Genomic DNA, 24,023 nt, shown 5'->3' with positions numbered 1-24,023 from the left:
GCAATGTAGGAAGTACTGTCCAACCTCCATAGTGAAGGACAAATTTTAAGGAGTCACTGACTTCCAAAATGGCTGTTCCCTTGCTAAATAGTTTATCTGGCTACTTCTGAGTAGAACTATGCCTCCTTGAAATAGTCACCCATTGTTCTTGATTTGTCCTCTGCAGATACTCACAATAATGTTAAATTATTTCTATGAATGACAGCTAGCCTTTAGTTATTGAAATAAAATGATCATATATCTTTATGGGTCTTATTTTCCTTCTAACTAATTATTTAATATATAGTTTATGGCAATGTTTCTAGAACTTTCTCTGTCCTCATCACCATCTTAGGTGTGTTTGTCCTCTGCATTAGGTCATGCATCTACCCCTCAGCTGTAGACAAGCTGGTTGGCTGCAGCCATCAAACATAACTTTTTCTCTCTGCTTCTACACATAACATTACATTTTCTTTCCTATTTTTGTTATCCCTCAGAATTAATATTTATCTTTCCTACAAAACCTTAGTTCATTATTCATCCTGGGAGGCTCCCCTATGTAGCTCTCAAAGACTGATTCCTGTTTGAATTCACTTCTCTGTCAGTTTGCTCTGAGATCGTTGGTTAGAATGGCAGCATAGTAAGGCTGGATGGACACAGGCTCTGGAGTCAGACTGCCCAGGTTGAGACCATGGCTCTGCCAATGTACAATGTTGGGGAAATCACTTTGGGTCTCATGATTTAATCTCTAGAATGGCAATAATAATAGCATAAGCCAAAAAGTTTGTGTGAGCACCAAATGCCCACAATGAAGTTCCTGATGCATAAGTGGCCAATACAGGCAGGCTGTTAAATATCTAGTCAAGCCCCCTCATGTTACAAATGAAGAAACAGAGGCCCAGAGAAGTAAAATATCAAGATGTAGCTTGCATAAGTTATGAAGCAAGAACTGTATCCCAAATACCTTAAGTCTTCCATCTAGGGTTTTGTCTTTTGAATTACCTGGGTTCTAGTTTTGATATTTTCTTTGCACTGTGTGCTTATACATCAGCTACTTAGGTAATAGATCGATGTCTTCTTTACTCTGTATGATCCCCACAAGGCTTTCTGTTCCACTCTTCCATCCACTCCTATCTCTTATTCTTCCACCTTAATCCATCATATATTTTTCCTTATGCTAAGATACATATTAGGCAGTTTCTCCCTATTTCCTAGTATAAGTCTATTTTAGAAATATTTTGCTATTTACACTCTTAGCTATTCTCTTCATTTACTATATCTCCCATGCTCACATGGTCAGGGTTTGTTCAGCTGCATCTTTGCTCTCTCCGTATGGTCTCTGTCCTGTCTCTCACTCTAGATTCTGATTCTATGGCCAACATTTCACCAGTGCATGGTTTCCATGAGTTCTTCTGCTTCTGAATCTTTCTTTGGTATTGAAAGTATTTTTAGAGAAAATTGACAGATATTACTCATAAGAAAGAGTGATCTTACAACTCTAGTACAAAGGAGACACTTACATCCACAGGCAGTTTCTCTCATATCCCATCAAAGTCTAAAAAGGAGAGAGAAATAGGCGAACATTAAAAAATATATATCACGTAGCACATTTCTTCCAGATCTTACAGGGGAAAGTCCAGGGGCCATTTGCTTTTAAAGATGAAAGACAGCTCAGCCTGGTCTCTGAGCCAAAAGTAACTGTACAGCCAATCTTAGCAGCTCTGTGCCCTTGACGACACATACTCCAGCAAAATCCCTGGATCTTATACATTAGGGGTGCCTCAGGGGATTGAGGCTTTGGAGGGAGGTTCTTCCTTGGACTCTAGGCATTAAAAATGTAACATTTTACCTTTAAAAAAGAAAAAAAAGAGTAGAAAAATTATGTGGTTTACTTGATCTGTGTAAAAGATGAATAGCTTTAAATACTATCATTTTTTGCACTGATCATTCATTTTGGAGCAAGGTTATATTTGCTGAATAAAGTGATGATTGTGACTTCTTTAGTAATTAGCTTTACAGATGCTAAACATAGAAGAACTCTTTTAAGGGATAAAATAAATGACATTCTTGACAATTTTTTTCTTCCTTCTTAAAGTCGCTAGTTGAATTATGATGCTATTTTTTCTGTAACTATCTTGATTTATGAATAAGTTATACTAGCATCATAAGAGGGCACACAGTTTAACCTTTTCTACATTCCTCTACCTGCTCGATTTATCTCTTCAAATATGTTAATCAATATAGACTTTTGTCAGGGCATTAGTTGATTTAATCAATATGCATTGAGTACCTATAATGCTCCAAGCACTCTGGTGAGTGTTTTGGTGGGGAAGGTGACACAATGATGGCTTAGTCTGTGCCAGTGGTGACTTATGGACCCATATACATCTGGGCCTCCTGAGGTGCATGTGAAGATGCATATTTTGGGGCTTTACCCTAGGATCTCCTAAATAAGAAATATTTTAGGTGGAGCTTGGAAGGTTGCAATCAGTTTATGTAATTTTTTTGATTTTCAGAAAGTATAGAGCTACTGACTTCTTTCTGATAAAAGCTTGATGTTTAGAAGATGAGATGAAGAAATAAGTGAATAATTACAACAAGCAAAGAGGGTTAAGCTAGGGACAAGCACAGGGCACTACAGCATTACTGAGAGGAAGTAAAGTTATCACATTTAGTACCAAAATGAGTGAGTCTCAAACTCCCCTTATACCTTTTCAATTCAACAATATTTCTTTTATAAGTTTATAAGTAGAATACATGACAGAACTAGGACAAAACTCAGTAGGGAGAAATGAAAGTATACTATAAAAAAATCACAATACAAATAAAGTGCTACAATATTATTTGAGGATTGACTGTGATGAGTTACACATGCATATTTTATATATCACAAAACACAAAAATTAAACAAATGTGTTGCTAATAAACCAATAGAGGGGATACAACAGAATAATAATAATTACTCGATTAATCCAATGGAAGTCAAGAAAATAGGAAAACAGTAACAAGAAATAAATGAAACAAAGGGACAACACATAGTACAATGGTAGACTTAAACACACTCAAAATGAAACGTATATTGACTGTAAATTATTTACACTTCAATAAAAAGATATTGTCTGATTTGTATAAACAAAGCAATTATATATTTTCTGCAAAAGACCCACTATAAATCTTAAGTCTCAGATAACAGCAATGTTCTAGAAAAAAAGCACAAAACTCTAACTATTAGAAAGGCAGAATGACTATACTAACATGAGACAAGTGGACTTCAGCACAATAAATATTAACAGAACTAAAGATGGACATTTGCTAATAACAAAAAATTTAGCCCTGGGGTGCAACCAAGATGGCCTAATAGGAACAGCTCCAGCTGCCAACTCCCAGCGTGAGTGACACAGAAGATGGATGATTTCTGCATTTTCAACTGAGGTACTGGGTTCATCTCACTGGGGAGTGCCGGACAATCGGTGCTGGTCAGCTGGTGCAGCCTGACCAGCCAGAGTTGAAGCAGGGCAAGGCATCGCCTCACCTGGGAAGCAGAAGGGGGAAGGGAATCCCTTTTCCTAGCCAAGGGAAACTGAGACAGACAACTCCTGGAAAATCGGGTAACTCCCACCCTAATACCGCGCTTTACTAAGGGTCTTAGCAAATGGCACACTAGGAGATTATATCCCACACCTGACCCAGAGGGTCCCACGCCCACGGAGCCTCCCTCATTGTTAGCACGGCAGTCTGAGATCTAATTGCAAGGCGGCAGCGAGGCTGGGGGAGGGGTGCCCGCCATTGCTGAGGCTTAAGTGGGTAAACAAAGCCACCAGGAAGCTCAAATTGGGTGGAGCCCACTGCAGCTCAAGGAAGCCAGCCTGCTTCTGTTTGCTCCTCCTCTTGGGACAGGACATAGCTAAACAAAAAGCAGCAGAAACCTTGTCAGAGGTAAATTCTCCTGTCTGATAGCTTTGAAGAGAGCAGTGGATCTCCCAGGACAGAGGTTGAGATCTGAGAATGGACAGACTGCCTGCTCAAGTGGGTCCCTGGCCCCTGAGTAGCCTAACTGGGAGACAACACCCACTAGGTGCAGACTGACATCTCACACCTCACATGGCGGGGTACACCCCTGAGACGAAGCTTCCAGAGTCAGAATCAGACAGCAACACTTGCTGTTCAGCAATATTCTATCTTCTGCAGCCTCCGCTGCTGATACCCATGCAAAGAGCGTCTGGAGTAGACCTCAAGCAAACTCCAACAGACCTACAGTTGAAGGTCCTGACTGTTAGAGGGAAAACTAACAAACAGAAAAGACACCCACACCACACCATCATTAAAGACCAAAGGCAGATAAAACCACAAAGATGGTGAAAAAGCAGTCCAGAAAAGCTGGAAATTCAAAAAATCAGAGTGCATCTCCCCCTCCAAAGGAACGCAGCTCATTGCCAGCAACGGAACAAAGCTGGATGGAGAAGGACTTTGACAAGTTGAGAGAAGAAGGCTTCAGTCAATCAAACTTCTCAGAGCCAAAGGAGGAACTACGTAACCAGCGCAAAGAAAGTAAAAACCTTGAAAAAAGAATGGATGAGTGGATGACTAGAATAATCAATGCAGAGAAGACCTTAAAAGAACTGATACAGATGAAAACCATGACACAAGAACTATGTGACAAATGCACAAGCTTCAGTAACCAACTCGATCAACTGAAAGAAAGAGTATCAGCGATTGAAGATCAAATGAATGAAATGAAGCAAGAAGAGAAGTGTGGAGAAAAAAGAGTAAAAAGAAATGAACAAAGCCTCCAAGAAGTATGGAATTATGTGAAAAGACCAAATCTACATCTGATTGGTGTGCCTGAAAGTGATGGGGAAAATGGAACCAAGTTGGAAAACACTCTGCAGGATATCATCCAGTAGAATTTCCCCAACGTAGTAAGTCAGGCCAACATTCCAATTCAGGAAATACAGAGGATGCTACAAAGATACTCCTTGAGAAGAGCAACTCCAAGACACATAATTGTCAGATTCACCAAAGTTGAAATGAAGGAAAAGATGTTAAGGGCAGCCAGAGAGAAAGGTCAGATTACACACAAAGGGAAGCCCATCAGACTAACAGCAGATCTCTCGGCAGAAACTCTCCAAGCCAGAAGAGAGTGGGGGCCAATATTCAACATTTTTATAGAAAAGAATTTTCAACCCAGAATTTCATATACAGCCAACCAAGTTTCATAAACGAAGGAGAAATAAAATCCTTTACAGACAAGCAAATGCTTAGAGATTTTGTCACCACCAGGCCTGCCCTACAAGAGATCCTGAAGGAAGTACTAAACATGGAAAGGAACAACCAGTACCAGCCATTGCAAAAACATGTCAAAATGTAAAGTCCATCAATGCTAGGAAGAAACGGCATCAACTAACGAGCGAAATAACCACCTAATATCATAATGACAGGATCAAGTTCACACATAACAATATTAACCTTAAATGTAAATGGACTAAATGGTCCAATTAAAAGGCACAGACTGGCAAACTGGATAAAGAGTCAAGACCCATCAGTTTGCTGTATTCAGGAGACCCATCTCACATGCAGAGACACACATAGGCTCAAAATAAAGGGATGGAGGAAGATCTAACAAGCAAATGGCAAACAACAAAAAAAGCAGGGGTTGCAATCCTAGCCTCTGATAAAACAGACTTTAAACTATCAAAGATCAAAAGAGACAAATAAGGCCATTACTTAATGGTAAAGGGATCAATTCATCAGGAAGAGCTAACTATCATAAATATATATGCACCCAATACAGGAGCACCCAGATTTAAAAGCAAGTCCTTAGAAACTTACACAGAGACTTAGACTCCCATACAATAATAATGGGAGACTTTAACACCCAACTGTGAACATTTGACATATCAACGAGACAGAAAGTTAACAAGGATATCCAGGAATTGAACTCAACTCTGCACCATGCGAACCTAATAGACATCTACAGAACTCTCCACTCCAAATCAACAGAATATACATTCTTCTCAGCACCACATCACACTTATTCCAAAATTGACCACATAGTTGGAAGTAAAGCACTCCTCAGCAAATATAAAAGGGCAGAAATTATAACAAACTGTCTCTCAGACCACAGTGCAATTAAACTAGAACTCAGGACGAAGAAACTCAATCAAAATCACTCAACTACATGGAAACTGAACAACCTGCTCCTGAATGACTACAGGGTACATAACGAAATGAAGGCAGAGATAAAGATGTTCTTTGAAACCAATGAGAACAAAGATATAACATACCAGAATCTCTGGGATACATTTAAAGCAATGTGTAGAGGGAAATTTATAGCACTAAATGCCCACAAGAGAAAGCAGGAAAGATCTAAAATTGACACCCTAACGTCACAATTAAAAGAACTGGAGAAGCAAGTGCAAACTCATTCAAAAGCTAGCAGAAGGCAAGAAATAACTAAGATCAGAGCAGAACTGAAGGAGATACAGATACAAAAAACCCTCCAAGAAATCAATGAATCCAGGAGCTGGTTTTTTGAAAAGATCAACAAAATTGATAGACCACTAGCAAGACTAATAAAGAAGAAAAGAGAGAAGAATCAAATAGACGCAATAAAAAATGATAAAGGGGATATCACCACCAACCCCACAGACATAGAAACTACCATCAGAGAATACTATAAACACCTCTATGCAAATAAACTAGAAAACCTAGAAGAAATGGATAATTTCCTGAACACTTACACTCTGCCAAGACTAAACAAGGAAGAAGTTGAATCCTTGAGTAGACCAATAGCAGGCTCTGAAATTGAGGCAATAATTAATAGCCTGCCAACCCAAAAAAGTCCAGGACCAGACAGATTCACAGCCGAATTCTACCAGAGGTACAAGGAGGAGTTGGTACCATTCCTTCTGAAACTATTCCAATCAATAGAAAAAGAGGGAATCATCCTTAACTCATTTTACGAGGCCAACATCATCCTGATACCAAAGCCTGACAGAGATACAACCAAAAAAGAGAATTTTAGGCCAACATGCCTGATGAACATTGATGCAAAAATCTTCAATAAAACACTGGCAAACCGAATCCAGCAGCACATCAAAAAGCTTATCCACCATGATCAAGTGGGCTTCATCCCTGGGATGCAAGGCTGGTTCAACATACGCAAATCAATAAATGTAATCCAGCATATTAACAGAACCAAAGACGAAAACCACATGATTATCTCAATAGATGCAGAAAAGCTCTTTGACAAAATTCAACAGCTCTTCATGCTAAAAACTCTCAATAAATTCGGTATTGATGGAACATAACTCAAAATAACAAGAGCTATTTATGACAAACCCACAGCCAATATCATACTGATGGGCAGAAACTGGAAGCATTCCCTTTGAAAACTGACACAAGACAGAGATGCCCTCTCTCACCACTACTATTCAACATAGTGTTGGAAGTTCTGGCTAGGGCAATCAGACAAGAGAAAGAAATCAAGGGTATTCAGTTAGGAAAAGAAGAAGTCAAATTGCTCCTGTTTGCAGATGACATGATTGTATATTTAGAAAACACCATTGTCTCAGCCCAAAATCTCTTTAAGCTGATAAGCAACTTCAGCAAAGTCTCAGGATACACAATCAATGTGCAAAAATCACAAGCATTCTTATACACCAGTAACAGACAAACAGAGAGCCAAATCATGAATGAACTCCCATTCACAATAGCTTCAAAGAGGATAAAACACCTAGGAATCCAACTTACAAGTGATGTAAAGGACCTCTTCAAGGAGAACTACAAACCACTGCTCAGTGAAATAAAAGAGGACACAAACAAATGGAAGAACATTCCATGCTCATGCGTAGGAAGAATCAATATTGTGAAAATGCCATACTGCTCAAGATAATTTATAGATTCAATGTCGTCTCCATTAAGCTACCAATGGCTTTCTTCACAGAATTGGAAAAAACTCCTTTAAAGTTCATATGGAACCAAAAAGAGCCTGCATTGCCAAGACAATCCTAAGACAAAAGAACAAAGCTGGAGGCATCATGCTACCTGACTTCAAACTATACTACAAGGCTACAGTAATCAAAACAGCATGGTACTGGTACCAAAGCAGAGATATAGACCAATGGAACAGAACAGAGCCCTCAGAAATAATACCACACATCTACAGCCATCTGATCTTTGACAAACCTGACAAAACCAAGAAATGGGGAAAGGATTCCCTGTTTAATAAATGGTGCTGGGAAAATTGGCTAGCCATAAGTAGAAAGCTGAAACTGGATCCTTTCCTTACTCCTTATATGAAAATTAATTCAAGATGGATTAGAGACTTAAAAGTTAGACCTAAAACCATAAAAACCCTAGAAGAAAACCTAGGGAATACCATTCAAGACATAGGCATGGGCAAGGACTTCAAGTCTAAAACACCAAAAGCAACAGCAACAAAAGCCAAAATTGACAAATGGTATCTAATTAAACTAAAGAGCTTCTGTACAGCAGAGGAAACTACCATCAGCATGAACAGGCAACTTACAGAATAGGAGAAAATTTTTGCAATCTACTCATCTGACAAAGGGCTAATATCCAGAACCTATAAAGAACTTAATCAAATTTACAAGAAAAAAACAAACAACCCCATCAAAAAGTGGGCAAAGGATATGAACAGACATTTCTCAAAAGAAGACATTCATACAGCCAACAGACACATGAAAAAATGCTCATCATCACTGGCCATCAGAGAAATGCAAATCAAAACCTCAATGAGATACCATCCCACACCAGTTAGAATGGCAATCATTAAAAAATCAGGAAACAATAGGTGCTGGAGAGGATGTGAAGAAATTGGAACACTTTTACACTGTGGGTGGGACTGTAAACTAGTTCAACCATTGTGGAAAACAGTGTGGCGATTCCTCATGGATCTAGAACTAGAAATACCGTTTGACCTAGCCATCCCATTACTAGGTATATAACCAAAGGATAATAAGTCATGCTGCTATAAAGACACATGCACACTCATGTTTATTGTGGCACTATTCACAATAGCAAAGACTTGGAATCAACCCAAATGTCCCTCAGTGACAGACTGGATTAAGAAAATGTGGCACATATACACCATGGAAAACTATGCAGCCATAAAAAAGGATGAGTTTGTGTCCTTTGTAGGGACACAGATGCAGCTGGAAACCATCATTCTTAGCAAACTATCACAAGAACAGAAAAGCAAATACCGCATGTTCTTACTCATAGGTGGGAATTGAACAATGAGATCACCTGGACACAGGAAGGAAAGCATCACACACCGGGTCCTATTGTGGGGAGGGGGTAGGGGGGAGGGATAGCATTAGGAGATATACCTAATGTAAATGACGAGTTAATGGGTGCAGCACACCAACATGGCACATGTATACATATGTAACAAATCTGCACATTGTGCATATGTACCCTAGAACTCAAAGTATAACAAAAAAATTTTAATACAAATTCTAATTTTCAAATATAAATATGCATTTCATAAAAAGTTAAAAAACAGGAAGCCCAACGTGACAAGACAGAAAAGGAAGAAGCCAAATCCAAACTATAAATATTTCTACATTTCTTCTTACATAATTGATAAAACAAGTAGAAAAAAATTAGTAAGAATTATAAGATTCAAACAATAATAGGCTTGACATAATTACTATTTACAAAAAGATACACGTAAAAATAGCAGAAATTTTTTTTTTTATCAAGTGCACATAGGCTGTTTATAAAGGTACAACACTTCCTGGGTAATCAAATGTATAGGTTAAGTAATTTTTATGCTCAGAACAAAAGAAGAACATCTGGTTTCATTACTTCAATCCAGTACTGTATGACAATTCCTAGCGAATGTAATAAGCAAAAAAAGAAAGAATAATTTATATTAAAAAGATATAAATTTGTATTTATTCACAGAAAATGTGAATATTTACATACCAAATCCTAAATAAACAAAGAAAAAGATTATAAAGACTACTAAATGAATTTAACAGGTCCAGCACTATAAAAATAATACAAGTAGTACTAGACCTAAGAATACAGTTTGACAGCAATACAATTATAATGAGTGCCTTCAACATTTTACTGACAATATTAGACAGATCATGGAGGCAGAATATCAATAAAGAAACTCTGGATTTAAACCTGACTCTAGACCACATAGACCTAACAGATATTTAGAGAACATTGTAACCAACAACTGCAGAATATACATTTTCCTCATGTGTGCATGGATCATTCTCCAAAATCGACCATATACTTGACCATAAAGAAAGTTTTAATAAACTCAAAAATATCAAAATCATATCAAGTATTTTCTTGGACCTCAGTGGAATAAAATAAAATGTCAATGCCAAAAGGAACTTCAAAAGTACAGAAGTACATGGAAACTAAACAACTTGTTCCTGAATGACTTTTTGGGAAATAATTAAATTAAGGCAGAAGTAAAAAAAATTTCAAGGAATAAAAATAGGGACCTAACAAACCAAAAGCTCTGAAAGGCAGCAAAAACAGTGCTGAGACAAATTTAAAGCATTAACCACCTACATCCAAAAGACAGAAATATCTCAAATTGGCAACCCAGTGTTGCACCTCAAGGAAATTGAAAAATGAGAACACATCAAGCCCAAAGCTAGCAGAAGAAATAACAAAGATCAGAGGAGAATCAAATGAGATTTAAACAAAAAGGACAACAGCAACAACAAAACAAAAATAATACTAAGTGTCAACAACACGAAAAGTTGATTTTTTGAAAGAATAAATAAAATTGGTAGACCAACAGCTAGATTAACCAGGAAGAAAGAGAGATTAAAATAAGAACAATAAAAATGGTAATGGTGACATTACATCTGATATTACAGAAATACGAAAGATCATCAGAGACTACTATGACTATTTCTTTGTGCACAAACTAGAATTCCTGAAAACATACGAACTCCCAAGATTGAACCAAGAAGAAACAGAAATCCTGAGCAGATTAATAATGAGCAATGAAATAGATCAGTAATAAAAAATATCTTCCAACAGAAAAAAGCCCAGGATGAGATGGATTAACAGTCAAATTGTACCGGATATACAAAAAAGAGCTGGTACCAATATTACTGAAACTCTTCCAAAAAAATCAAGGAGAAGGGATTCCTTCCTAATTCATTCTATGAAAGCAGTATTACCTGGATGCCAAAACCAGTCAAGGACAGAAAAACAAAAAAGATAACTATAATCAAATATCCCTGATGAATAGAGATGCAAAAATTCTTAGCAAAATACTAGCAAACAAAATCCAACATCACAAGGAATGATAAGTCATCACAATCAATTGAGTTTATTCCAGGAATGCAAGATGGTTGAACATACGCAAATCAATAAATGTAATTTACCACTTAAGCGGAATTAAAAACAAGAAAAAAACATGATCATCTTAATAAATCCAGATAAAGCATGTGATAAAATCTGACATTCGTTTATGATAAAAACTCTCAACAAACTAGGCATCGAAGTAACATATCTCAAAATAGTAAGAGCCAGGTATGACAAACCCACTGCCGAAGTCATACTGAATGGGAAAAAATTAAAGTTAGTGAAGTTGAAATATTGTAACCTAGAAAACCCTAAAGACACCTAGATTTGATAAATGACTTCAGTAAAGTTTCAGGATACAAAATCAATGTACAAAAATCAGTGGAATTTCTGATTTTTGCATGCAAGCTGATAAGCAAATCAACAACTCAAACTCATTTATAAAAGCAACAAAAATGAAATAGCTGGTCATACATTTTAAAAAGGAGATAAAAATATCTACAAGAAATATGAAACGCTGATAAAAGTAATTATAGATGACAGAAGCTAATAAAAATATCCCAAGGTTATGGAATGAAAGAATCAATATTGTTTAAAAGATCATCATGTTAAAAACAATCTATAGATTCAAGTTCCCTTCACGGCATCCGTCTCTCGCCAAACGGAAGGCTGCTGCGGGCCACTGAGTTGCCTGCCATCCAAAGGGGATGAGCGGGATTGGAAGGAGGCTGTGGTAGCTCTTTTTCCTGTTCACCTCCCCCTGCCAAGGAAAACAGGACCTACTCTGCGAAGGGCCTTCTGTATATTTCCTTCTCTCTGAGGAACTGGAATTTTTGTCTCTGGTGCACGTAATTCATAATGTTCCCTGACACCAGTGTGTGGATTTTAAACATCACAATGAGTCTGAAAGGACCATGGGTTTTTCTGCAGCTATTTTCTAGCATTTGCCAGTCCCTGTGCCTGGACGGATTAGAATACTTCATTTTTCTCCCTGTGCGATCTACCCTCCCACCTTTCCATCCTGCCTTCTATCACCCTTAGATAAATGGATTTTGTAATTCCAACTATTGTATTTTGTGAATTTGTTATTTTTGTTGTTTTTCGGCAAAGCGCATACATTGGATATGGGAGGTAAAGGAGTGTCCCAGTTGCTTCTGGTCACTCCCTTTATAGCCATTACTGTCTCGTTTCTTGTAACTCAGGTTAGGTTTTAGTCTGTCTTGCTCCACTCCAAAAAAAAAAAAAAAAAAAAAAAAAAAAAAAAAAAAAAAAAAGCCCGAAGAGATGAGATAAGAGGAAAGATCTCATAGCTAGATCTGCTGGGTTTTGAGGAGTCATATTTTTTCTTCCCCTTGAAGGGGAAAAAGTTATTTTCACTGATACATTTAAAGTCCCCCAACCATGGGGAGGTACCAGTTCTGGACAAGCGCCACTGCAACAACACTAAACCTGAACTTTTCAACTCCATTGGGGGTGGGAGGCGGTGGGCAGAAATGTGCTGTTGGCCACTGCCAGGTCTCTTTCATATTCAAAGGAATATTGGATGTTGAAAATAGGAGCTGAAGGGGTAAATGTATTGAGCCTGTGATTGATTGATGTTTTCCTGTCATTTTAAGAGACTAAATGTGGGAGGCATATGTCAAAATACTTGTACAATTTTAAAATGTCACAATTAAACGTGAGCTAGCTTTCCACACACACAAAAAGAAAATGTATATATACAGCATGGGATACTATGCAGCCATACAAGAATAAAATTGTGTCCTATTTAGCAGCATGGAGGGAACTGGAGGCTACTCTCCTAAGTAAAATAACTCAGAAACAGAAAACCAAATCTCACATATTTTTGTTTATAAGTGAGAACTAAACATTGGGTACACATGGACATAAAGATGGAAATGATAGACACCAGAGACTCCACAAAAAGGGAGAGTGGAAAGGACTTGAAGTTTGAAAAATTATCTTTTGGGTACAATTTTCACTATTTGGGTGATGGTTACACTGGAAGTCCAAATGCCATCAGTATACAATATATCCATGCAACAATCCTGCATATGTGCCACTTGAAACTGCAATAAAATAAAATAAATACAAGAATAAAAGGTCATAAGCTTATAACAGTACAAAACTCAATTGTATTTGTTTAGAATAGCACCAAAAAGTAAAAATCAAAATTAGAAAAGCTCTATAAAATGCTCTCAAAACCTTGAAATAGTTATGTGAAATGACAAACAAAATAAAAGTTGTTGAGAAAAATTAAAGGAGGCCTGAATAAATGCAGAGGTATACCATTTTCATGGATTGAAAAACCCCAAATAGTCAGGATGGCAATTACCCTCCAGTTTGATCTATAGTTAAACACAATCACAATATAAATCCTGGCGTGATTTTCTCTAGAAATTGACGCATTGATTATAAAATGTATATGAAAATGCAAAGCACATAAAATAATCAAAGCAATTTAGAAATATAGAAAACATTTAAAATATATTAGCACAGGATTTCAAGACATACTGTAGAACGACATTGACTAAGTGATATTATCATAAAAATAGACACACAAATCAAAGGAACAGAATGTATATTATAGAAATAGTCTTATGCATATATGCTTAATTGACTTTCAATAAAGTTGTCAAGGTAGTTTGATAAGGAAAGAATAGTTTTTCAATATACTGTTCTGGAAATATTGAATACCTATACAAAAATAAAAATAAAACTCGATCCTTACACCACCACATACAATATTACCCCTCATATAGACATTGTAACTTAAAAATGTCAAAACTGTACACATTTTAAAGAAAGCACAGGGGAAAATTTCTTCAACTTGGAGTAGACAAAGACTTATTAGGAGACAGAAAACATGAATCTTAAAAAGAAAAAAATGGCAAATTGAACTATGTTAAAATTAGAAATGTCTGCTTTTAAAAAGTTAGGCAATTTGATGGGTGTAAAACTGTGAAAATACTAAAAAACACTGAAATTTATAAATTTATACTTAAAAAGTATAAATTTTATGATATAAAATTATAGCTCAATAATTTATATAAAAAGGAATGATTAATGAAATGGAAAGGTAATTCACATGCTAGGCTAATATATTTACAAAATATATACCTAATCAGGGGCTTGTATCCAGAATAAATATATATCTCTTATATAAAAAAGGAAGATACATAATTAAAAGATGGTCAAAGATTTGAACACACACTTCACAAAGCAAGATATACGAATAGCCACAGAGTACATACAAATGCTCAATATAATTATTCTTCAGAAGAATGCCTAATAAAACTAAAAGGAAAGATAACTATACATGTAATAAATTAAAAGACTGGCAATGCCTAGAGGTGGATAAGATAAGAAACCATTGGAAATTTTACAACATTGTTGGTAGGATTGAATTATAATGCAACCTCTTTGAAAAACAGCTTGGAGGTTTATAAATAGCTAAACTCATATCTATGATGTGGCAGAGTCACTCCACTCCTAGCTGTGTACCAAACATAAATGAACATATATGTCTATACAATGACTTGGAAACTCATGTTTATAACAGTTTTATTCCTATTAGCCTCCAACTAGAAAGAATCCAAATATCTTTCAACAGTTCAATTTATCCTTCACTGAATGAATTGCAGTGTATTCATAAAATGGAATACTATTAAGCAGTGAAAAGAATGAACTGACAAATGACACATCATGAGTGAATCTCAGAAATATGTTAAGTGAAAGAAACTAGACACAAAAGTTAACATACTGTTTGATTCCATTTACATGAAATTCTGGAAAAGGCCAAACAGTATTGACAGAAAACAGATTATTGTTTCTCTGGGACCAAGACTGAGTAGAATTGACCACAAGTGGTGAGGGGGAGAGTTCTGGCATTGTAGAAATGCTCTGAAATTTGACTGGAGTGTTTCCTGGACCAAGGCTGGGTAGAATTGATCACAAGGCTGGAGGGGGAGATTTCTGGCATTGTAGAAATGCTTTGTAATTTGATTGAGTATTGTTGCTCAGTATTGCTTAAATGTACCAAACTGTACATTTAAGTTGGGAACATTTTGTATGATGTAAGTTAATCCTCTATAAAGTTAATTGTTAATATTAAAAGTTTTCTAATAAAAATAAAAGACAAGGTGGAACACTTTTAATTCAAAGGTCAAACACAATTATTGAACCAAGTAGCCTCTCAAATCTGTAAAGAAAAAAATGTAATAGGAAAATAAAATAGATAATTTTCAAAAGTTGGATAACACTGATAATTTTTTAAAAAGTGTTTTACTTCTACTAGTAATCAAAGAAATGTAAATGGAATCAGGATATCATTTTTATATTTCATCTTGGCTAGAATTTAAGATTAAAAGTAACATTATATACATTATGGAGAAATTGGCATCTTTGCATATTGTTAATGAAAGTGTAAGTTTTATAACCTTTGTGGAGATTATGTGCCAACACAATGCATATTAAAATTTGAAATAAGAATATATTTTCATTCAGCAATTTCACTTTGTGGGTAATGTGCAATTTTTCAAAAAACTATTTCATTTACCCAAACTCTGAGAAATTTATAAAAATTAATAAAATGGCATTTATAAAGTTATTCCAAATATAGGCAAGAAAAATCAAAACTCCAGCATCTATTGCTAAGGTTGAGGTAGGTTTACACATTGTTACTTTTTGAGAGTCTAGGAATTTAAAATAATAGATTTGATAGAGAAAATAGAGGCTTGTGTATGCAGTGGAAGATTAGGAGAATAAATGTCAGGAAAGCTGCTCTTGATTTTCTGAATTGCAAGGATCACAGGAAGCCCTCACAGATGGTCTTGGCTGCTGCAGTACTGATGGATGATTCTCAGGAAATCTGAACGTGAAGGGCTAAAGTCCACATCTGTCATCTGATAAGTGCTGGCATATCATTTTGCTCCAAAAAACTGGCTTCCCTCTTCTGTATCCACATATTTCATGAATGCTCCTTTTTCATAAAACCCTTTTGGCAAGGTGATATGGAAAATGGACCTCAGGATTTCCAGAATTTTTATTCCTACATTGTGGTACAGAGAACTTAGAAGTGTAAGTATGATACTAAGTATCAGTAAAATATAGTCAGCACAGGTTTCCCTTCTAGGTATTTACCATCCATACACATCCTTCTGTTGATGTTTAAATTTCCAAACAGTAATAATGAACATAATGCAAATACATCTCACATAAAGAGGTACCCACATAAAATGAAACAGAGTTCCACAAGTTAATAAATTATTACTTGATAGCCTTTTCTTTGAAAATGGAATTATCATGTTTTGTACCATCAACACACCCTATATACACTGGTAGGTTAAGACAAGGTGGGAAAATGATCAACATACACATATATACATAATAAAGCAAGCAGTAAAATAAAACAGCTACTGCAATCCTTGTTTCTGTAAGTAAACATGACTATCCCTGACGTTTATGATTTTTAAAAATTTCACCTATGTATATTCTTTTGAACTCACCTCATCCCCCAACATTTCTGAAGGGCTTGAACCATTAGTGACTGCCTAAATTAGATTGTTTTAGTCTTCTATTAAAATTTGCCTTTGTATATGAAGTAATAAAAAATGCCCTAGAGCATCTAGATTCTAGACATACTCTTTTCTGCCTTGGTAGTATAGCAGCAACACCCTATTTTTTCATTAAAAAAAAAAAAAACCGGATTCATTTCTGTCTGTAGATTACTGGCACAGAAGGACAAAGTAGACAGAAGTGGCTAAGGGGCCATCTCAATCTCCATTTTTGTGTTTGCTGGTGGAAGTAACACTCCTTTGTGAAATAACACTTCTAATCCACAAAGCTTAAACTTATGTGTGTAAGTCATTAGGAGTAATAACAGAAGGAATCATTTCATCTCCCCTTACATCGGTTCTCAGACTTATACATTCTTTTTATTAGAGAATGGACACAATCCTTTGGCTGTTGGTTCAGAGTATATTCTACTTTGTGCAGACACATGAGGCTGTACTAGGTGCTGTGCAGTAACTGAACCTCAAGTAAACCATTTCGTATTCTACCAGGTCACCTCCTTCTGAGTGGTGGAATACACAGAGGCTTCCTAGTATAATTTAGTAAATAATTATAATTCTCTCACTGACTTGTGAGGTCACTTCTCCCAAAGACCAAGTTCTCATACAATATACACATACATTGTACATACAACCAAATACACGTACATTAATTTCTGAGCTCTCCTTTCTGTCTCTATACTACTTGTTTCTTCTTGCACCAATAGCATGCTCTTTTTTTATTACTAAAGCATATTGTTTTTGCTAGGAAGAGTGAGGGCCTATATTACTTGCCTTTACAAAATTGTTTTGTAATTTCGTGTAAATTTTGGAAATCTGGTTGTCAGGGTGACTTCAAAATTTATGTAGGGATTTAGGTTGGAATTATATTGGCTTTATAGATTAGCTTGAACAAAATTCACAACTCTGTATTATTTTGTCATTCTGGTAAAATGCATTCATAAGATTACACACCGTTTGATGATAGAACTCAACTAGATTTTGTATACTTACTACTATATTAGGTTTTTGCAAAATATCTTAGTGTTCTTAATTAGAGTTTCTAGGGGTAGGGCCCTGGAAAATATAATTCAACCCTCTTTTGATTCTTAGAAACACTGAAGTTGAGTATCACTGGACAAATACATCAGTCTTCTGACTTAAAATTCAGTAAAAATTTTCCACTTGGACTGCTGCATTACAGTATTAATTGTGGTGGGCTCTCCTTCAGAATCCATCACAACTTTCAAATGGACTCAACTTTCAAAGCATACATGGGCCAATTATGCTCATGACTTCAACTCCCCAGGCTCCTAAACTGAGACCACCTTTGAGAAACTGGTGACATTATTTTTTTCCAAAATGAACTTGACTTCTAATTAACCCCAAGACAACAGCTCCAGGGCAGTAGACCTCAGGAGGCCAGTGATTCCAGTACTTGCTTCTAATAACCACAGCCCATGTTGGTGATCAGAACTTCTGAAGATAGTGACTTATCTGGAGAAGCTGGGAGTCCTGATAGATGGAAGAGGCTAGCTCTGTTGATTCGGATGAGAGTTTCTATCTCAAGGCAGCTTCCCTCTCATTTGCTGTTATTTCCTCAGGCTCTGATCTGTGGCTCTGATGCTACTTGTCGGGACACTCCCAAATACTGAATAGCTGCTTCTCTCTAAATTAGAAGGGAGAGAGCAATGTAAGTACTTACTGAACAGTGGGAACATTGACCTAGTTTGGGTATTTGTGGGACCTGGACTTGAATGATGAGTAGGTGTTTGAGAAAACCTCTCTCTGTGCACCCCATGGAGATCACTGATGGCATTTCTGGTAAGTAGCAGAGTTAAAAAAGGAGAATCAGAGGCTACCTTTCACTGAAGGTACTAAGAGTGACTGGGAATGACCTTTATAATGCTCTGAATTTGGCCAGGTGTGGTGGCTCACCCCCATAATCCCAACACTTTGGGAGGCCAAGGCGGGCCAATCACCTGAGGTCAGGAGTTTGAGACTAGCCTGACCAACATGGTGAAACCTGTCTCTACTAAAAATACAAAAATTAGCCAGGCCTGGTGTCGTGTGTCTGTAATCCCAGCTACTTGGGAGGCTGAGGCAGGAGAATCACTTGAACCTAGGAGGCAGAGGTTGCAGTGAGCCAAGACCACGCCATTGCACTCCAGGCTGGGCAACAGAGTGAGACTCTGAAAAAAAAAAAAAAAATCTGAATTGTTCTCGATGGTCATATTGGGTCATTCTTAGAGCTAGATTTTATTTTCTTTTTTCTTTTCCTTCCCTTCCTTCCTTCCTTCCTTCCTTCCTTCCTTCCTTCCTTCCTTCCTTCCTTCCTTCCTTCCTTCCTATTTCCTTCTTTCCTCTCTTCTTTTCTTCCTTATTTCCTTCCTTCCTTTCTTCCTTCCTCCCTCCCTCCTTCCCTTCCTTCCTTCCTTTCTTCCTTCCTTCCTTTCTTCCTTCCTTCCTTTCTTCCTTCCTCCTCTACTTCTCTTTTTTGTTCATTGGTGGACTCATGGATTAAATGAAACAGATACTGCACTTGTCCCTCATTTCTCACTATTCTGCTTCCCTTTCTGCTGTGTACTAGTGGATGTATGCTTTTAGGTCTAATTGAAATCTAGTACTTAAACTCCATTTTAACGTGGCAATCTGGAGAAATTAAAGATTTTTATTTGTATCTAAGAAGCTAAAAGTTCCACTCCTTTAATATCTGAAGTTGCCTACATAATTTCTCTCAGTTAACTGATTGATGTTTTCCTTAAAATAAATATTTGTATTTCTTAAAAGTTTTACACGTGAAAAATCTGTAGATTGCCTTCTTTTGGGGGAACCCAGCACCCTCAAGTACTATGTTTCTATTTAAATCCCAGTGTACTATGTTACATAAAATCCCAGTGGAGCATCTGAGGAATTAGAAAAATAAAACAATGAAGTACCATCTCCAAGGATCATAGCCTGAATTCTATTCATAGGTTCTAAAATATCACAATTAAGGGGATTTTGAGATCATCTAACTGGAGAGTCTTTGATTCTCTGAGCAAGAAAGGCTCCTAAGGGTCATACTACTCAGATACTATCTTAGTCAAAATTCCTCTGTAAAATGTTCAGGGATCCTCTGCCTCAGTGCCTCCCATGTATCCCAACAGTTTATTCCATTACTGTTTATGCTATCCCTTTAATTAAAAAAAACCTAAATATTGAAGGTAGGTACCTCATCTAAGGTCACATAATACTAGACCTGAAACCTAACTCTTTTCACATCACCCTAAAGATCTTTCATCTTCATTTTACAACTTGAAGGTATTTGGCGGGACGAGAATTTTTATTTTCCTGGTCTTATGTCTTTCTATCAGTATAGATGACAACACACTATGGTGGTCCCTAATGGCATCTTGAGCAGATGGGGGCTGCCTTCTCAGATGCACCATGGAGCTGAATCCATAGATCATAAAAAGGTAATTATATTGATCACATGATTCATTTAGGATATGGATTTATATTAATACTATATAAAAATCCACTGGACTAGAATCAGCTGTCCTCATGTGCCTCAGCAAAAATTAATCCAAACAATTCTCTTTGGTATCAGTTGGATACAGGTACTCCTTCAGAATCAGAGAATTCCAACTTCCATGGTCTACATTGTTCATCATATTCAGTCGAGTGAGGGCCTAGTGGTGGTTAGAGGTTGATTAGTTGAAAGAAGATTCAAGTGGAAGTCTTTTGGGAAAGCAATGAGGCAAGGCTAAGCAATGACCATAAGTTTAGATTTCCTCATTGTTTTGAATAAACAGAAATTCATTTGTCCAGGAGGAGGTATTATGTAGGGAAACTTTTACTTTTCTGTATATAAAAACATATAACTAATACACACACACACTCATACACACAAATATATACGGAGGAATACATTGTATTTACTTTTTCTATGTTTATGTATAATAGTAATATCTTTATAGTTATATTAACTAAGTTTAGGACCAGTTTCTAGTAAGTAAAAAAGAAAAAAAAAATCATCTCCAAATTCTATGAATAGATATAATGAATTTCAGGAATGTCTGATGAAATAACTTAGGGTTCAGAAAACAAAAAAAGTTGTTATTGAATAGAAAAGTGGAAAAGTAATAGCAACAAAATTCTGGTAGCAGATGCCAATAATTTCCCAACGCAAAATGATGTAGTAACTTCAGAAGTGTATAAATGAAGACTGGATACCAGCAAGACATACTGGATGATTTTCTATCCAGGTAGCGCTTTTTTAATTTATTAGGTTGGGTTATTGAAAAATGTTCCCATGAAAAAAAATTAGGCCTAAGATGACTTTAGAAATAATTTGTTATAGCACTTTGCAAAATATTTTTAGTGGCAGAATGTTCAAATAAATCTTATTAACATAACAATATACAAAAGATACAAAGCCTATGGTTTACAGCAGGAGAGGGGAAACTGGCAAAATTCCCAAGTGTGCCATTTTCTCTCACACTCTGTGGCAAGCTCTGTCATTTCTGCAAAACTCTTATTTCTCTGAGTTTCTCCAAGTTATCTTAGCATGGAAAGGTGAAGTGTGTTACAAAATGCCACAAAGTCAATCATCTCTCTTTACCACCTGGTGACTGTTCTCTTCCTGAAAAAATATTTTTCTTTTCTTTAGACTAATGTACTAATGTGATTTTTATTTATTTATTTATTTATTTATTTATTTATTTATATTTTTTTGAGACAGATTCTCACTGTGTCACCCAGTGAAGTGGCGTAATCTTGGCTCACTGCAACCTGCGCCTCCTGGGCTCAAGTTAATCTCATGCCTCAGCTTCCCGAGTAGTTGGGATTACAGGCGTGTGCTGCCATACCTGGCTAATTTTTGTACTTTTAGTAAAGACGAGTTTTTGCCATGTTGCCCAGGCTGGTCTTGAACCCCTGGCCTCAAGCAATCCACCCACCTTGGATTCTCAAAGTGCTGGGATTACAGGTGTGAGCCACCACATCCAGCTAATGTGGCTAATGTTATTTTTTGTTTCACTCTTGACTCAATGTTTCAACTTGTGGAACTTCCAATAGTATTTATCATTGTTCTCTTGGAGATATAAAAAGTGCCCAATAAATACATGTGTCCTCACACCTTTACTTAGAGATCATGGAATACTTTCTCTCCTTTCTCATTTTGTGGTTAGATAAACTGAAGTCCACATGATTATGTCTGAACATTATTCATTCTTTCATTCTACATTCTGGCCAGCTTCAGGTAGCTGAAGTTAACATTTTTCACTTTGGAGAGTGAGTTGCCTTGGGTTTATAGTGAGTAACAAAAACAATAATCTGTATGTTACATTAGAGGGAAAACTATTAGCAAATTTCCTAATCCTTGGACAGAGAGATAACCTGTTCTTCACATTAGAGAAGGCCTCCAAACTGGTTATCAGTTATTCTTTTGCATATTTTGCCTAATTCTTCTTTTAGCAGACATTTTAATGGGAGAATGAGGAATTTTATCAAATATCTGGAAATGCCTGCCACCTGCAAACTTTGTGTGAAATTTCCCGCACATTTCCACTCTCCTTTCTGGATCCTGGTTTCTACCTCTGTCCCTGACTCTTCTGTGTAGAAGTGCTCTCCATGGAGCGGGTCAATGAGACTGTAGTGAGAGAGTTCGTCTTCCTCGGCTTCTCATCCCTGGCCAGGCTGCTGCAGCTGCTCTTTGTTATCTTCCTGCTCCTCTACCTGTTCACTCTGGGCACCAATGCAATCTTCATTTCCACCATTGTGCTGGACAGAGCCCTTCATACTCCCATGTACTTCTTCCTTGCCATCGTCTCTTGCTCTGAGACTTGCTATACCTTTGCCATTGTACCCAAGATGCTGGCTGACCTGCTGGCCCAGAAGAAGACCATTTCTTTCCTTGGCTGTGCCATCCAAATGTTTTCCTTCCTCTTCCTTGGCTGCTCTCACTCTTTCCTGCTGGCAGCCATGGGCTATGATCGCTACACGGCCATCTGTAACCCACTGCACTACTCAGTGCTCATGGGACATGGGATGTGTATGGGACTAGTGGCCGCTGCCTGTGCCTGTGGCTTCACTGTGTACCTGGTCACCACCTTCCTAGTATTTCATCTGCCCTTCCACTCCTCCAACCACCTCCATCACTTCTTCTGTGACATCTCCCCTGTCCTTAAACTGGCATCTCAGCACTCCGACCTCAGTCAGCTGGTCATATTCATGCTTGGTGTTTTTGCCTTGGTCATTCCTCTGCTACTTATCTTAGTCTCCTACATCTGCATCATCTCTGCCATTCTAAAAATCTCTTCCTCTGTTGGAAGATACAAGACCTTCTCTACCTGTGCCTCCCATCTCATTGTGGTAGCTGTTCATTATGGTTGTTATTCTTTCATATTCTTAAGGCCCAAGACCAATTACTCTTCAAGGGAAGACACCCTAATATCTGTGTCATATACCATCCTTACCCCATTGTTCAATCCAATGATTTATAGTCTGAGAAATAAGGAATTCAAATCAGCCCTATGAAGAACAATCGGCCAAACTTTATATCCTCTTAATTAAAGAGCCACTTTTTTAAACTGCTAATGCTTAGTACATGCCAGGCAAATTGTGTGCCTTTACACATTTTTTTTTTCATTTAATTATTCAACTCCACTGTAACATAAGAACATTTTACATATGAGAGGAATGAGGCTCACAGAAGTTAAGACAGTCTGGCTTTCTACTGTCCATGATACTTTAACAAGACTAATCACATATGGGAATAGAGCACTCAGTTCCATGACAAATTTAATTATATTTTACTGCTTTAAATATTGCTAATTTAAAAAACTAATATGAGAGCAAAGATGCATCCGAACTGATGAGAGCTATGTTTCGAAGTAGACAGCCTGGATACATCAGGAAAGAAAAGATGTATCCAAAAAAGAAAAAAAGGAAAAAAGCAGGAAATCCATCTATCCATACTTTTCTTTTCCTAAAGACAACAGAAAACTTTGGTCCCACACATTCTGCTACAAATCTTGGTGGTCCTTTTTGTTCCCGATTCAGTTCCTGAAGCTACATATAGAAATATCTTTGCCTTTACTTGGGGTTGTTTTGTTCTTCCTTTGTTCCACTTTATGGTTCTCCTCCTGATACACATGTATGTCCTTCACATACTAGTTTGTCTTAGCCCCCACA

The 24,023-nt window shown here is 36.9% G+C and overlaps 1 protein-coding gene across 1 annotated transcript; it reads left to right on the top strand.

The window, feature by feature from the left end:
- Positions 1-22,343: 22,343 nt before the first annotated feature.
- OR10K1 (olfactory receptor family 10 subfamily K member 1) lies at positions 22,344-23,412 on the top strand. The gene has a single exon (XM_007976617.3). The coding sequence runs from the start codon at positions 22,461-22,463 to the stop codon at positions 23,364-23,366; it is 906 nt and encodes a 301-aa protein (XP_007974808.2). The 5' UTR covers positions 22,344-22,460; the 3' UTR covers positions 23,367-23,412.
- The last annotated feature ends 611 nt before the right edge of the window (positions 23,413-24,023 follow it).

Source organism: Chlorocebus sabaeus, chromosome 20 (genome assembly GCF_047675955.1).
Source record: "Chlorocebus sabaeus isolate Y175 chromosome 20, mChlSab1.0.hap1, whole genome shotgun sequence".
Classification (NCBI taxonomy): Eukaryota; Metazoa; Chordata; class Mammalia; order Primates; family Cercopithecidae; genus Chlorocebus; species Chlorocebus sabaeus.
The sequence above is the reverse complement of the archived record's forward strand: the minus strand, read 5'-3'. Positions and strand labels throughout refer to the sequence as shown.

Coding starts and splice junctions, on each gene's coding strand:
- OR10K1 (XM_007976617.3), top strand. CDS start 22,461: ATGGAGCGGGTCAATGAGACTGTAGTGAGAGAGTTCGTCTTCCTCGGC.